This window comes from Hemicordylus capensis, chromosome 1 (genome assembly GCF_027244095.1).
Source record: "Hemicordylus capensis ecotype Gifberg chromosome 1, rHemCap1.1.pri, whole genome shotgun sequence".
NCBI lineage: Eukaryota > Metazoa > Chordata > Lepidosauria > Squamata > Cordylidae > Hemicordylus > Hemicordylus capensis.
This window is the reverse complement of record NC_069657.1, coordinates 35,929,897-35,946,593: the sequence shown is the minus strand read 5'-3', so window position 1 is coordinate 35,946,593 and position 16,697 is coordinate 35,929,897. Positions and strand designations below refer to the sequence as shown.

The following is a 16,697-nucleotide window of genomic DNA, read 5'->3' as shown; positions in this document are numbered from 1 at the left end:
TGACCTGTGTTTGTGTCTTGATTGTTTTTTCTGGGCATGTACTGTATTGGACCGAGGTCTTTTGCCTTGCTATGCCATTTGTATTGATGTTTTCTCTGAGTCTAGAGCTGTTAAAGTAACTGAGAGGATCTGCCCACAGGGGTTGGGGTAAAGGATCTTCAATTAAGTTTACTTCCTGCCTCCTGGAGCATGTGTAGGGATGTGTAGGGATGTCATTGGGTGACCTCTTCTTCACCAGCAAGAAGAAACCTTCACGGTGAGTACCAATGTTCCTTTCCTTTAGGTAACACAGAAGATTCTCATGGCATCACTAATTAAATTAAGAAAATGCTTGCAATTTGGTGGTAATGGCATCATGGTTTCCACACATTATATCTCTTGTGATATTCTAGAGAGAAATTTGGATTCTTCTAGCACCACAGAAAAATTGCTTGATTCTATTTTACAAAGATGAGCAAGAAGTTGTTGAAAGCACATGTGATCCCTGGCTGATGTCCTAACAAAGCATATGTGGTAGGAGGCTCTGTATGTGATGAGGGCCTGCATGCAAGCTCTCAAGTCCTCCTCCACACATGCAACAGAAGCAATCTGCAAGAGAGAGAAAACACCACACAATGAGAGTTTGCTTTCTTGCAAATAGCTTCAAGAGCATGGGGATAGCTGAGAAGTTTCACCCGCTTCTTCAAAAGTACACATGGAGGGCTGGAGGAGTTGCGTGTGGGTCCTGGTTGCATCCCCACAGACCACCTACCAGTTAGTCACGATGTTTGCAACTGTTCATTAGAGGCTGCAGACAGAAATGTGGCAAAAACTCTGGAACCTTTACAAGACCAAACGGTGACATTGAAGTTGTGAGATTGAGACAGAACATTTAAGGCAGAGATGACAGCAAAGTCCAACAGCTGCTTCTCCTGCACAAATTGGGGCAAGGAAGACGTGAGAGGCTGCAGCAAACTGTACCCTTCTGGGTCCCAGAAGCAGCAGTGGCTGGCTTTAAAGATACTTAGGCTGAGGCAGCAGAATGTCGAGCTGGTTGAGAAAAATGAAAGGATGGAAAAAAGATATAATCAGTAAAAATGGCTTCCCATGTTACTTTTTGAGGGTATTAATAGCCCTCCCACAAACCACTCACAGTTACAGCTCTGAAAGTGGGTAGGAAGTCCAGCCCCAGAGCTGTCATTCAACCCCTCTCTCCAGCTGCTTACAGTTACAGCAGCCGTCATCTGCAGAATGACCTGCTGTAACTGTGAAGGAACGCGCTTCTGTGACCAGCAGCCTGAAGCGCCTTCCCTGGTTACATTGGGTCCCTCTGCAGACAACTGCCACTGTAACCGTGAATGGCTGGAGAGAGGGGTTGAGTGACAGGTCCAGGGCTGGGCTTCCTATCTGCTTTCAGAGCTGTAACCATGAGCTGTTTTGGAGAGGGGCGGAGGAACATCTGAATGGGGATAGCAGTGTCACAGGTGTCTGAAAAAGTAATGTGATAGTTATACTCTATATGTCCTTAACATCTTATGAAACCTAGAATTGCTTCCTAAGTCTTAATGGATGCAGGTTTCCATGGAATCATTCGAGCTATTTTGTTTGAGCATTCTGGCCATACATCACCATTACTCCAACAGAGAGGGAAAGAACATTATAGCCCACATCTTTAAAGACCATCAATTTAACTGGGTTTGCGGCCTACCCCCATTATGCATGATGGTTTCTTATTCCCTCTAAGCAAGGGCTGCACAACCTGGGCCCTCCTGCAGATGTTGGACTAGAACTCCCATCATCCCTGACTATTGGCCACTGTGGGGGATAATGGGAACTGTAGTTGAAAAACAGCGGGAGGGCCAGAGTTGTGCCGCCCTGATCTCAGCCATGCATCTTTAAGAGGAAGCTTAAAATTTTTAATATACAACCAGCCCTTTCTGTCTCATACAAAATTGAATTTTCATCCAGAGTTATACTCCAAACTGCAATATTTATGGCTCTCCTGCTTTGCATAGGCTAGTAGCAGATCTGTGCAAAGCAGCTCTCTCTCAGGCTCATCTCCTGTTTTGTCCCTGGGCCCACATCTTAGTGCGACATCAGCCTAAGAGTTAATGCATCCTAAAAGGTGGCACAGCAAGATCTTTGTGCCTGCTGGCAGCCTTCTTATTGAGTTGTCCCCTTCGCCTTCAACAAAGACAGAAGCAGTCCCCTGCCCTAAGGCAGAAGCATCCTTCCACACAAATTCTGAAATTCAGAAAAGGTCCAGTTTATTACAGAGGAAGTGTCTGAACAACTGGAAGTCTGAACAACTTTGAGTTTAGCCTGTGGGTTCTGCACTCAATCCACTTTTCCACTGCAGTGGATTGTAGCCAGGTCAAATCTCTCTTTATGCAACATGATTCCTTGGGCTCTGAATTATGAAGCTTTAACTCGCTTGTATGAAGTCTTATATAACTCAACATACAGCACTCTAATAGTTCACTTCTACAAGGAATTGTGACCATGCAAAGAACTTGAATTAACACTAGCATAAACTACAGATGCAAGCGTAAGCAAACTCCAGTGATGGAAGGTAGGCTTTGTTTGTTTTGCTGAGAAATAGAGTTTGTACTTTTAACAGGGATGGGATAGGAAACCCTCTTGCAGATTTGGCAATTTCCCTTCACATAAAAAAGTTCTATCTGCACTGTTATTCAAGGGAAGAAAATAAAGAATAATGACGAATAAAGGGAATAAGCAAAATGAAAAGAATCAGAAAACAAGTAGATGTTGGGATGATTATTGAAGATGACATCTAGCCTGAGTAAGATTTTGAGAAGTATAGCAAGATGTAAGTAATAGACCCCTTTTGCATCTAGAACACCAGCTCAAGAGGCAAATGATCACTCTCAGGGTGGGCTTGTACATCAAAAGAGTGAATCCTAGATAAAAACCTGGGCAAAACCAGGAAGTGATCAATAACACTGGCCCCAGTAGAGCTTAAAAAAGTAAAATGACCACAAGAATAGTCATAATTAGTACCAATGTAAAATGTACAGACTGAACTGAAAAGCCAGCTACACGAGAAACACCCCTTGTTTGTTTAACACGTGATCCATAGAAGCCCAGGGTAAATACCACTCGACCTCAGGAATAACATGAGACTTCTTAAAATAATTACTGATGTCTGGACCAATTCGTGCATTAAAATCACCAGCCAACAAAATATTTGCGTCAGCCATCAGTTGCTCAATTTTCTCTAACAAGGACTGTAAAGAAAACCAAACCTGTAACCATGCATCTAAATTACCTGCTGGAAAATATACATTAATAAATAAAATTGAATCAAGAAAGGAATTATCAATCTGTACAACTAAAATGTGGTCATTATTAATCCTCTCTCTCTGCAGCACTAACCCCGCCAAATCCACTTAAGTCAAAATTGCCAGACCACCACTGGCTCTCCCAAACTTCCCCAACTTAACTGCAGACTTATCAAAAGAAGAGTAACCCGGCAAATATGGAAGGAAGCATTGTGAACACCACGTCTCCTGCAAAAAGAATATATCAAAACTTTTCAGATATTGTTCATAGTACAAGTCAACAAACTTGTTCTGCCATCCAGAGATATTCCAGGTCCCTATTGTAACATGACCCAAATACTTTGGTAATCAATTAGCAGCGGTTGCAGATTCTTGTAATTCTAGCTGTCTAGCCTCATCCAACTCATGGGCCAGAGATTTGTTAGTTCCCTCTCATTTGAGGGTTATAAGCCATAGCCCTGGGTGCTCTTAAATCCAAGTCCAGGTCCAGAGCCTCAGAATGTGCAAAAAGCAAAGAATGTTCTTTTGCAAGACTTGCAGCATTCGAGACTGGGGTAGCAGGCCTAAGTGCTGTTTCAAGTTGTAATATCTTTGTATCTGTCCAGGCTGAGTTTGAGACATGGATGTGAACTAGAGAGATGGATAGGCCTCAACAGATGACAATCTAGAACTTGAATAGGGGACAGGCATAACAAGTTAGGAACATAGGAAGTTGCCATATACTGAGTCAGACCATTGGTCCATCTAGCTCAGTATTGTCTATACAGACTGGCAGTGGCTTCTGCAAGGTTGCAGGCAGGAATCTTTCTCAGCCCTTTTGTGGAGAAGCCAGGGAGAGAACTTGAAACCTTCTGCTCTTCCCAGAGAGGCTCCATCCCCTGGGGAATATCTTACAGTGCTTACACTTCTAGTCTCCCATTCATATGCAACCAGAGCGGACCCTTCAAGGGGACAAGTCATGCTTGCTGCCACAAGACTAGCTCTCCTCTCTTGGCTTCTATGGACATGTTTTCAACTGTCTAGATTCAGATGGTTTCTTATCTTGAAGACTCCAAGTCATAGTTTGTCAATCCATCCTCCTAATCACATTTAATTCTTCTTCTTCATCATCAATATATACAGCTCCATTGTTCTTTGGAGGTACCCTTATCGTTACCTCAGATTGTCTTTCTAAGAAGATGTAACTTTACCCAACTTAGATGCTTCTAAAAATCTTCTTTGTAATAACGCCTCACTCTGAATTGGGTTGGCTGTAAATGAAGTAAAATCAAATTCTCTTGGGGGAGAAGATTTTCTATGTAATTCACTATCTGTTTTTCAATTCCACTCATTACTCTTTTGTTTATTTTCCTGCTCAACTCTTGTGAGCTCTTCAACCTTCTCCCTATCCACACCAGCAGTAGTGGATAAATTTAAAGCTGGGGATATGTCCAAATTTAGTTGATTGCCTTTCTGGGAGTATAATAAAGTTTCCTTCAAAAATGTCAATCTTTTTATTATTCCATTCTGCACCTGTACAGATGATGTAAAGAAGGTATTCAGAAGGACTTTTCTTCAGGAAGAAAACCTTCAGTCATATTTTGCACTGCTATCTGTGATCCTTGCAACTAATTATTAAATTTTATACACTCCATATCCTCCTTATATTGCTGATTATTACAAACTTGGGGAGATTGCCTCTCATTCAGTTCAATGAGATTATACACACTGTGATCTTTACATTTGGAACTGGAATTAGCATCAGGACACGGCCCTATATTTCCCCTTACCAATGGTACAGGCAAGGCCAGATTTCAAAATAATCTGGAAACCAAAAGCCCAGTACTCATAAGTGTGTTCTTTTTATGCTAGACCCTCCTAGCAGTTTGCATAGTTTTAAAAGAAACAATAATACAAGCAACTTTATCATTAAAACACAAATATTCTACATGCACAGTATCAGCAATAGTAAATATCCCAGGAATGATTGGTTTCAAAACAGACATCAGATGGTGCTTACACTTCAACTGTGAAGTCATATCCTGGGGCTTTGGGTACTAAGACCGCAGAGACCCGAGTTCAAATCCCCATTCAGCCATGAGACTTGCCAGGTGACTCTGGGCCAGTTACTTCTCTCTCAGCCTAACCTACCACATAGGGTTGTTGTGAGGAGAAACCTATGTATGTAGTACACCGCTCTGGGCTCCTTGGAGGAAAAGCGGGATAGAAAATGTAAAATAAAATAAAACATAAAAAATAAATTCAATTTTTTTCTCATGCCTGGATTCTGCCACAAGATCAGGTGCTTCTAAGGGCTGTTGTTGCCTAAGTACATAAAGCCAAGGGTCCTGCAAATCTATAGATTCATTTTTATCAAAATAGGAGGAACTAGTGGGACTTTCAGTTAAAGGCTTCACTGGGCCTTCTATTAATGATTTATCATCCTCTATCTGTATTTCCTTTTCTGTAGACTGTGGTGGTTTGGAGTTGTGGTTCTTTAAAACTATCTTTGGTTTATCATCCAGTAGATTGAACAGCCTCTGAAAATTCATTTTCTTTTATGACTGCTGAGGTTTTTGGCCCTTCCTTATGCTCTAAATATTTTTTGCTCTTTTTGAACTTGATACTTTTCTTACGAGACTTCTGAGATATGTGAACCTCCTTCTCCAAGAGACTAGAAAAGCTAAGTTGTTCATTGTTCAGTCCTATCCTTGTGACAGTGTTCGCATCTAAGCCCTTCCTCCTTAAAAAAATTCTCCGAGTGTTGTCAAATGTCCATAACGCTCAGAAAGAAATGTCTTAATTGAGTCCAATACCTTACTTATTATGTTCATATTCTGTTTTATTAGCCCTTCTACCTAATATATATTTATTTATTTATGTAAACATATTTTTATTCCACCCAAAATATGTGTGTGTGTCTATCTATCTATCTATCTATCTATCTATCTATATCTCCTGAGCCCAGTGGCCTCATGATTAGTCGTGGTGGCAGAATGAGCAAAATGACTTATCTCTTTATCCATTTGTTCCTCCAAATTTTTTTTATTCTCCCAGTTACTCAACCAAAATATACTTTCCGCAAGAGCAATTTCTGTTGCCAAGTCAATAGTCCCTTCATCTGTTTGTGCCTCAGGTATTGCTCTCTATGGTCCAAAGACCAATCCAAAACAGACTTTGAAGAGGATTCAGTGTCTGCTTCCTGTGCACCCTTTAGTGGTGCACAGTCTTTTCTTTCTTGAAGGCAATTCCATTTCCAGTGTGGGGGAGATCCCCAGATCCCTGTAACCTTGACTAGTAAGGACCATTATCTGAACTACCAAAACCCTACTTTTACCAAGCAATTAGATAAAGCAGTCACAGATCTAACCACAGGCTATTTCCCATAGTCTAGAAACATACCAACAGAGATTCGAACCAGCAACTTCTGGCTTGCTAGTCAAGTCATTTGGTTGCAACTAATAAATGACTAAAATTGGGTTTACTGATTGCTGTCAACTCCATAGCCTTACCAATAGGTATAGCATTCACAGTCCATGCCATTTTAGATTTATTGAAAAAACAGGACCAGGCTTAGACCCGACATTACAGAATTTTAAACCTTTGCTCTAGGGACATCATCTAGAGCAGGGATTCTCAACGTTGGATCCCCAGATGTTATTGGACTTCAACTCCCATAATCCCCAGCCCCAGTGGCCTTTGGTTGGGGACTATGGGAGTTGAAGTCCAATAACATCTGGGGACCCATTGTTGACAATCCCTGAGCTAGAGGAAATACAACAGGCAAGAGGTCCTGCCTGGCTTTTCTCAAGGTTAGAATGCTCTGCTGAGTTTGTGGAGAGTTTATTCCACATAACAGTTTTCAGTGCATTGGTACAGTTTAGGGAAGAGAGAATCTGCTTTCATCAAAGATGAGAGGTCACACGGAAGGTCTGCTGGACAGAAATTTGTGCACTAGGAGCCAAAAGAAAGTGTCACTGGCTGCTATTTGTCAGAGATTAGCCAGCCTCAGCTGGAACACTCAGAAATAATTTCTTGAATGATTGGGACAACATGCTTTGTTTAAGCACTGGCGAGTCCCTGATTTAATGATGGATCTAGACTTTCCCCCAGATCAGACATCTGTCCCGTGCTTTGAGGATGAGGAGGCATGGAAAGACAGCACTGTAAACTGCCTGACTGAACAACTTTTGCTCTCTCACTGTAGATGAGGGTAGCTATCCACCCACATCCCTAAAGGTCTTTTATTAAACTACTAAGAGCACGCACAGGCATGCCTTTATAAACACCATGGCACAGCAGCTGGCTCCACCATGCCAAACCAGTGTGGTTCATGCTGTAATGAGGTATAACAAAATTGGCCATGATGTTGGTCCTGCTAGATTCATGGTTTTACCGAGGGTGCATCTTTTAAGTGTTTAATATTATGTTCTTAATTAGAGTTTCATTATGGCACTGCCATTTTTGCAAACTGCCTCGTGAGGCCTTGATACCTAAAAAGAGCAATATCAACTCCTTTAAATAAATAATATAATCCTGTGTGCAATGTCAGATGGGAAAATTCTCATATCACTGATGTAGAATCAGGAGCATGGAAAATATGTATTTTGCCTTGATCAAATATTGTCTATAATAAATGGTGGGAATTGTGAATAGGGAAGAAATCTGACAAGAACACCAGTTTCATAGAGTTATTCTTCAGCCAACTGCAGCTCTGTTCTCACAATATATCCAGATTGAGTGAATGTCCATAGAGGAGCAATCTATGTATATATCTACATGGTGTACATGCACACACAAGGCTTCCCCCTCTTGATAGTGAACACTACTTTTCAGGGTTCTAGATTGTATGGAGAGAATCCTATGAACAATTGTATGTGCATGCAACAATTGGGGATGGGGTGTGCTTGCTCACTCTGTTGTGAGAAAAGGGCCTCTCAATAAACACAAACACCACTACAATACAGCCATCAGCAGGCTTTTGAATTTACTTTGGCCAACGCACAATTGTTTGAGCATAGCTTCCTCAAACTGATAGTCAGTGGCAAGATTTTTATTCCGTTCCTGCTAAGCTTCCTTAGTCAATATTTGGGAAGGCAAATAAACACACTCAAGGGAGCATTTTTAAATTGAAATCAAATTGATTAAAATAATGATTTAAACAATGTTTTAAATCACTTGCTACGGTAGGAAGACTCAGTTTAAGCATTTGCATTCTTTTTGTTTGATATAATTGTAATATATATTCTTTTGTACTCAGACAGGTGTACATTCCATTTTTACAAAGTAGGTACATACTATATATTGTAAAGCAATTTGGAAAGTCTCAACTGAATTTTGCAGATACATAAAGAAACAAAATGATGATTTGGTCATTTTATTTAGTACCAAAGTTTATTGAAGCAAATACTTGTAAAGTCATTAGGAAGTGAAACTCCCATTGAATAGAATCTCTTATTCAAGCAATTGATCAAGGATATTTGGGGAATATTGGCATTTTGTATTAGGAGGACAACCACTGTCAGCAAGCAATTTTTGTGTTTGCTTTCCCCCCCTTTTGTCTCAATTTGTACTAACACCATTCATGATCAGAAACATATTCCTCAAGACTTCAGGAATATTCTGCTCAAATTTGCTCTCCCCCCCCCCCAATGTTCTACTGTCTTTTTCATGAAGCTTTTATCTCCAGACTCCTCCTCCCCAAACAATCCTCCTTTTGTGATTCTCTTTGTCTTTGCATATTTAGGGAGAGGTTAGGGCCTGATTCTCTCTTTTGCTCTCAACTGTAGCATAATATTGGAAAAGAATATTGATTTGTATACATACAACACACAGATCAAACACCTTAATTCCCAGGCAGTTCCTGTTGCCTTTTTCCTGTCCTACACTCCTCACCTCTGAAGTCGCCACCCATTATTCACAAGTACCACAAAGCACAGCAGTTGCAAAGCTGCCAACAGTACCACAAAGCACAGCACTACTGCCGCCAATATGAGAGAGGTGGTGTAAGACCTTCTCAGAGGCATCTGGTGGGCCACTGTGTGAAACAGGATGCTGGACTAGATGGGCCTTGGGCCTGATCTGGCTGGGCTGTTCTTAGGATTTTAATCCTCATTGTGGGCCGTATGCCTTCAAGCCTCCATGCTTCCAGGAATACTAATGGATTAAAACTATAGAGAAAGACTGGGGCTGTGGAAGACAGATCAGTGGATTCCAATTAGATGTTCTCACAAACACCCTTGTGTTCATTAGATCAAAAGTATCAGATTAGCCAAATCACCAATGCCACTCAATCCCAATGATTTTCACCTAGCATTTATAAAACAAAAGGCAACCCCATGTCCATTCAAAAATCATTTTATTAACAACATAATCTTCCCAGTGAGCCAAGTGGTGTATAATGCATAAGGAATGTCGGCAAATATTCCATCTTTAGTGCCTTTTTACATATTTCCATTGATAAATAAACTCTGAATTCACATTAAAAAAATTAAACTTAAATAACTAATATTTTCTTTTTTTTAAACAGGCATACATTGGTAAAATATAAATATTCTTGTACACAACTTTTGTTCTAAATAAAGGCAATAACAATTAGCTACACATCACAGTTATTAAGAACTAAAATCATAAACCATTCAGCTTATTTGCTGGCCTGGACTACTGTAGAGATGGAAAACAGCAAATTTCACATTTTGATTCTGGGCCCCAAGAGGTTGAAAGACAAAAGAGAACAGGTCTTTGACAGGCTTGGTTAAAAATAGGTTGCTCTGCCACTGAATTTCAACTTGAATGTATTATTCTACATTTGGTGTTGATTCTATTCAGAGTTTTACATAACACTCAGATGTCACCTAATAAAATATGGCACAATACCCATTTGAACAATAGCATCAGGCTTAAAACTACAAAGACGTAGGGGCAAAGATGTAGGCGATACAAGTGGTGGTTTGGTGTGTTCTTCTCCTTCTGGTTAGTCATTTTTCTTCACTAACATGGATCTGCTGTATCACTTCCATATGTCAGAATCTCCCACACTAATAAACATATTGCCTGCTTTGTTGTGTTACCTCTCAGCCTGAAGATCTGCCCTTGGAGTCAGGAGGAAGGCATATGCACTATGCTCCCTAACATTCTTGCATTCAGCTGAAGCATGATGAATCATCAAGTTTACCAGGCTAGCCTTTCAGAGGACTCGGGGGATGATGGTAAAAGGAACGATGGGGCTGCTGGCTTCAAGCTCCAGTGCTGTCAGGAAACACTCCGTTGCTGCATCGTCATTGCCCTGAGCTTGTAGAACCACCCCGAGGCCATTCCAAACCTCGTGGGCTGTCGAGTTCACCTGGACGGCATCCCTAAGGATCTTCTCGGCTAAGCTGTACCTTCCAAGCTGATGAAGTATTAAAGCCTGCAATGAGCAGAGAAGGGAGTGGAGTAAATGGCTGAGGAAACTGCAGTTAAATAATTATATCTGATACTGCTGAATGAACTGACAAGTGTGCAGCCATCAGGCTCAATAACGTGCAAGGCCACAACCTTGAGTGATTCCAAAATATCTGGATTCCACAGATCCTCATTTTGTGAGAGGAAGCATGCATACTTAAAATGTAACATCTTTGGTTAATCTGCAATCTCTGCCTTATGGTGGGGGGAAGGCTGGTGAAACATGGGGAAAGCTTGCACAGACCTAAGTATTATGAGAAAGAAGAGTTTTGTGAAGACCACAGAAATTTCTCCACCTTGATCACTCAAATCCAGGCCCTCTTCACCTATACATTTTTACAGCAGAAACTGCTTGTACAGTTCCACTACCAAGTAATGAGCACTCATCACTTGCTCTTCTTTTTTGAGCAAATTGAGGTGCAGAATTTCTTGAGGTGCAGTGCTGTGCTTAAATCTATATTAGCATGCTGCAGTTATATGTGGATAGGTCCAGTTTCCAATCTCTAGTTTTGACTAAGTGAAAAGGAAGTGTGCTGGACCATGTACTCCTGAGCCTTCATCATATAACCCCAATATGCATGGTCACCTGAGATGAGGCCTTGGCAACACTCTGCTTCATTTTAAACTGTGGCTTTGCAAAGCGGGATAGCTTCTTACTCTGGTGAAAACCTCACTGCTGTAAAAACAAGCAAATGTGTAACCATTTCACTGCAAATTCCTGGAGTCACGCTCACTCTTTCTTGGCAGCTGCATTAGATTCTACTATAAGCACACCGATAACGACACTATGTCATCCCACTTATGAGCACTTGGCAGTCAGGAGAAGCTTCATGGGGAGGGGGGCAGTAAGGCACACTGTTTCAGAAGGGTAAAGCAGTATATAAATATGATAGAGAGAGAGCGATGCAACTCAGACCTGCATTAGAATGCATTAAACGCCATTCTAATGGATCTTCCGATATAGAGGTGCTGCAGTTTCATTTTGGGGATGTCAAGTGAGTCAGCAGTTTCAAGCAAGGAGATGGCAGAGTCTCTTAACTTGGGGAGAGAAGCGGTCCTTAAAGGACTGGTATTTGCATTTCTCCTTAACAGTAGCCATGCAATACAATTATTAGCCCAGCTGGCCATACCTATATCACTCATCTGGGGCCCAGAAGCAATGAAAAGAACTAGTTTACAGAGAGGTATATAGAGATGGTATTTTGCATTCTGTTTCTCCTTCTGAATATACAGAAGATACTTTAGTGGGTTAACCATGTTATGAAAGTGAGGTTTGTTTGTTTTTAAAGGAAGATCAGTCATTTTGTTTCAACCAGCAGCTGTAACCAATACATTTTATTTACATTTCACAATATGCCCATACTAGTCTATATATATAATTCTCCTGGGTGTGCCCAGGAGAAATGCGTCCCGGCAGCCCAGCTGATTGGCTGGGCTGCAGGGGGCGCCCGATTGGTTGGCAGCACACCCAGGCGAATTCGCTTGCTGGGCGGCTGCGGAGGCAAGGCAGCGGGCCCAGGGCCGCGGCGGCGGAGCCCAGCAAGGTGGCGGCGGCGGCCCCGGCCGTGAGGTGGGGCGAGGCGGCGGGCCCAGAGCGATGGCGGCGGGCCAGGCCGTGGTGGCGGGGCCCAGCGAGCGGCGGGCCCAGCGAGGCGGGGCAAGGCGGCGGGGCCCAGCGAGGCGGCCGGGCCCGGCCGCGGAAGCAAGGCGGTGGGACTGGCCGGGCTGGGCCCGGCCGCGGAGGCAAGGCAGCGGGCTTGATGGCGGCACTCTGGGGCCGGCCGCGGCATCGGCGGCGGCACTCTGGGGCCGGCCAGGCCCGCTGGCGGCAGCGGCCGCACTCTGCCCCACCGGAGACGGGGGGCGGGAGGAGAGAGAGAGGTAGCCTGGCCTGGCCGGGCCCGGCCGCGGAAGCGAGGCGGCGGGACTGGCCGGGCCGCGGAGGCGAGGCGGCGGGACTGGCCGGGCCCGGCCGCGGAGGCGAGGCGGCGGCCGCACTCGGCCCCCGCTGGGCGGCGGCGGCGGCCGCACGGGTCGGCTAGTAACTAATATTTCTGAAACTCTCATTTTCAGAGCTCAGTTATATTATTAGGTTTCCAGTGGGCTTTTGACAATTCCTACTAACCCCCAAAGTGTATGAGTTGCCTGATTTCAGGTTACTGGTCTTTAAGCAACCTGTTGCTGCTTGCAATGTTTTCATTCATTGCACACACAAAACAGCTGCAGTGATGGGAAAGTGATCTTAGGAAATGCTCCAATTGCTCTAAGACAGTAACAACAACTTTATTTATTGGTCACCCTATAACCATTTTTCTCTGCGTGGCTCACAAAGTAAAAAACAAACAAACAATTTCTCTCAATAGTGTGAGAAAATAAATTAATACTAAATATGCAAATGCTGCCATTGGTATTGGATCAGACATCTTTCTGTGCTGAAATACGATCCTGGAGAGCCTATGGGGGCAGGGTCAATATCCACCCCCTGCAAAGCCAGCCAACAGATTGCCTCAAGGAAATTACCCTCAGCCTGACAAAAGGTTTGTTGAGTGAGCAGCACAATGTATAACGTGAAATGTCACACCAATGGAGAAAAACAACAACAATGATAACAGAAACAGTTCCAAATAGTAATTCATGGAGATTATAAAGGTAAAGTGTGCCGTCTGGTTGGTGTTGACTCCTGGCACCCACAGAGCCCTGTGGTTGTCTTTGGTAGAGTACAGGAGGGGTTTACCATTGCCATCTCCCATGCAGTATGAGATGATGCCTTTCAGCATCTTCCTATATTGCTGCTGCCCAATATAGGTGTTTCCCATAGTCTGAGAAACATACCACTAGTGAGGCCAGCAAGAAATGACATGATTTTAATGCAACAAACACAGTTGTTACTCTTCTGTTTGACTACAAAAAATGTACTGGGTTTTTGGCAGATATGGAGATTGTGGATTGGCAAAGAAGGATAGGTAGGGAGCATCAGATCTACGACAGGGAGGTTTTAGGGATACAACAACGGTAAATATTTATATACCACTTTTCAACAAAAGTTCCCAAATCAGTTTACTTACACACACACACACCCTACCTAAAACTGGCTCCCTATCCCCAAAGGGCTCACAAACTAAAAAGAAACATAAGCAACAGCCACTGAATCATGCATTATGGATCTGCCTTTTTGCCATAGAAAATATAAACCAGACCTCATGAGGTTTTGAGATTTTCCAACTAAAAAAAAAAGAGGGGGTGGGTGTTTGCAAAAAATCAACAACATAAGAACAGCCCTGCTGGATCAGGCCCAAGGCCCATCTAGTCCAGCATCCTGTTTCGCACAGTGGCCCACCAGATGCTGCTGGAAGCCACAGGCAGGAGTTGAGGGCGTGCCCTCTCTCCTGCCATTACTCCCATGCAACTGGTACTCAGCAGCATCCTGCCTTTGAGGCTGGAAGTGGCCCACAGCCCTCTGACTAGTAGCCATTGATGGACCTCTCCTCCATGAAGTTATCCAAACCCCTCTTAAAGCCATCCAGGTTGTTGGCTGTCACTACGTCCTGTGGAAGAGAGTTCCACAAGTGGATCACATGTTGTGTGAAAAAGTACTTCCGTTTGTTGGTCCTAGACCTCCTGGCAATCAATTTCATGGAGTGACCCCTGGTTCTAGTGTTGTGTGAGAGGGAAAAGAATTTCTCTCTCTCCACTTTCTCCACACCATGCATGATTTTATAGACCTCTATCAGGTCTCCCCGCAGTCGTCTGTTTTTCTAAGCTAAAAAGCCCCAGGTGTTGTAGTCTTGCCTCATAAGAAAGGTGCTCTAGGCCCCTGATCATCTTGGTTGCCCTCTTCTGCACCTTTTCCAGTTCAACAATATCCTTTTTAAGATGTGGTGACCAGAATTGCTGCCTGTCAACCATGTTCAAATTATTAACTGGAACAATAGCAGATGAAGTAATGAAACACTGATTAACTAATAAGCAGCTTCCAGTTGAACAGAAAGGAAATTGCCCGAACACCAGAGGCACAAAAGACCAGCTGCTGATTGACAAAATGATTTTAGAAAACTGCAAGAGAAGAAAAACAAATCTAAGTGTTGCATGGATTGACTACAAGAAAGCCTTCGACTCATTGCCTCACACATGGATACTAAAATGTTTAGAAACAACTGGTGTCAGCAAAAACATTCAGATATTTATAAAAAAAGCAATGAGCATGTGGAGTACACAGTTAACAATCAATGGCGAGACACTTGGACAGGTTAGCATTAGAAGAGGCATTTTCCAAGGGGACTCACTATCCCCTCTGTTGTTTGTAATCGCCATGACCCCACTTTCACAAATACTAAACAAAACAGGCCTCGGATACCAAACATCTAAAACATCAAGTAAAATAAACTATCTGCTGTACATGGACGATCTGAAGTTGTATGGAAAGTCCCAGTCAGAAATCGAATCACTGCTAAACACTGTCCGTATGTATATTCAGTAGCGATATAACAATGGAGTTTGGACTAGACAAGTGTGCTGAATTAATAATGAACAGAGGAAAAATAAGAAAAACGGAAGGAATAGAACTGCCCAATGGAAGCAAGATCAAGAACCTGGAAGAGAAAGAACATTACAAAGACTTGGGCATTCTCCAGGCTGATAACATTGCACACACTGAAGTTAAAAGAAAATTTGGAAGTGAATACATCAGGAGAGTTAGAAAAATCCTCAAGTCCAAACTCAATCGCGGGAACACCATACAAGCCATAAACACCTAGGCGATACCTGTTATCAGATACACTGCAGGAATAATAGACTGGACCCTGGTAGAGCTAGACACGCTAGATCATAAGACCAGGAAAATAATGACCATCAATCATGCTCTAGTCTACACCCCCGCAATAATGTAGATAGGCTATACCTCCCTCGCAGCTCAGGTGGAAGAGGAATGCTGCAAGTCCATCAAACAGTAGAGGAGGAGAAAAGAGGCCTTGAAGAATATATCAAGGACAGTGAAGAAGATGCACTTAAAATAACAAGAAACTATTCAACACCAATGAAACAAAGCAGGCCTATAAGAAAGAACAAGTCAAGAACCGCACAGAAAAATGGAAAAATAAGCCACTGCATGGTCAATATTTGCACAATACAAGTGGAAAATCAGACATCATCAAGACCTGGCAATGGCTTAAGAATGGCAACTTGAAGAAAGAAACTGAAGGTTTAATATTGGCTGCACAAAAACAGGCACCAAGAACAAATGCAATAAGATCAAAAGTAGAAAAGTCAACAACAAACAGCGAGTGCCGCCTTTGTAAAGAAGCAGATGAAACCGTGGACCACCTAATCAGCTGTTGTAAAAAGATCGCACAGACTGACTACAAACAAAGGTATGACAAGGTAGCAGGGATGGTACACTGGAACATTTGCAAAAAAGACAAGCTACCTGTAGCCAAAGATTGGTGGGACCATAAAATTGAAAAAATTGTCGAAAATGTAGATTCAAAATATTATGGGACTTCCGACTACAAACAGACAAACATCTGCCACACAATACACTAGGGGTGTGCCTGAACCGGTCCGGTGGCTCGGCACGGAGGGGTGTTGTACTTTTAAAGGTGGGGGGGTAGTACTTACCCCCCCCCGCCGCTCTTCCCCCTCCGGCACTGTGTTTTTTTGTAAAGTTTCTGGGGCGGCAGCGTTCCTCCCTGCCGCCCCTGCCCCCGTCGTTAGCCTGCCAGAGCCTCAGTAAGTAGCACGCATGCGCCCGTTCTGGCACGCGTGTGCACCCGCTGCGCGCGCTCCACATACGTCACACGTTGTGTGACATGCGGAGCGCGCACGGTGGTGGTGAGTGCACATGCGCGCTGGAACGTGCGCATGCGTGCTACTTACTGAGGCTCTGGCAGGCTAATGACGGGGGCAGGGAGGAACGCTGCCGCCCCAGAAACTTTACAAAAAAACACAGCGCTGGAGGGAGAAGAGCGGTGGGGGGGGGAGGACTACCCCCCACCCTTA

At 43.2% G+C, this 16,697-nt stretch overlaps 1 protein-coding gene across 4 annotated transcripts in view; it reads right to left on the bottom strand.

Moving 5' to 3' along the window:
* Positions 1-9,601: 9,601 nt before the first annotated feature.
* Positions 9,602-16,697, bottom strand: part of TTC7B (tetratricopeptide repeat domain 7B) — a 174,228-nt gene continuing 167,132 nt past the window's right edge. For all 4 annotated transcript variants that reach the window (XM_053270534.1, XM_053270516.1, XM_053270524.1 and 1 more), the window contains one exon: positions 9,602-10,668. In XM_053270534.1, the coding sequence (XP_053126509.1) occupies positions 10,447-10,668 (222 nt within the window). In that variant the 3' untranslated portion in view covers positions 9,602-10,446. The remainder of the gene's footprint in view (positions 10,669-16,697) is intronic.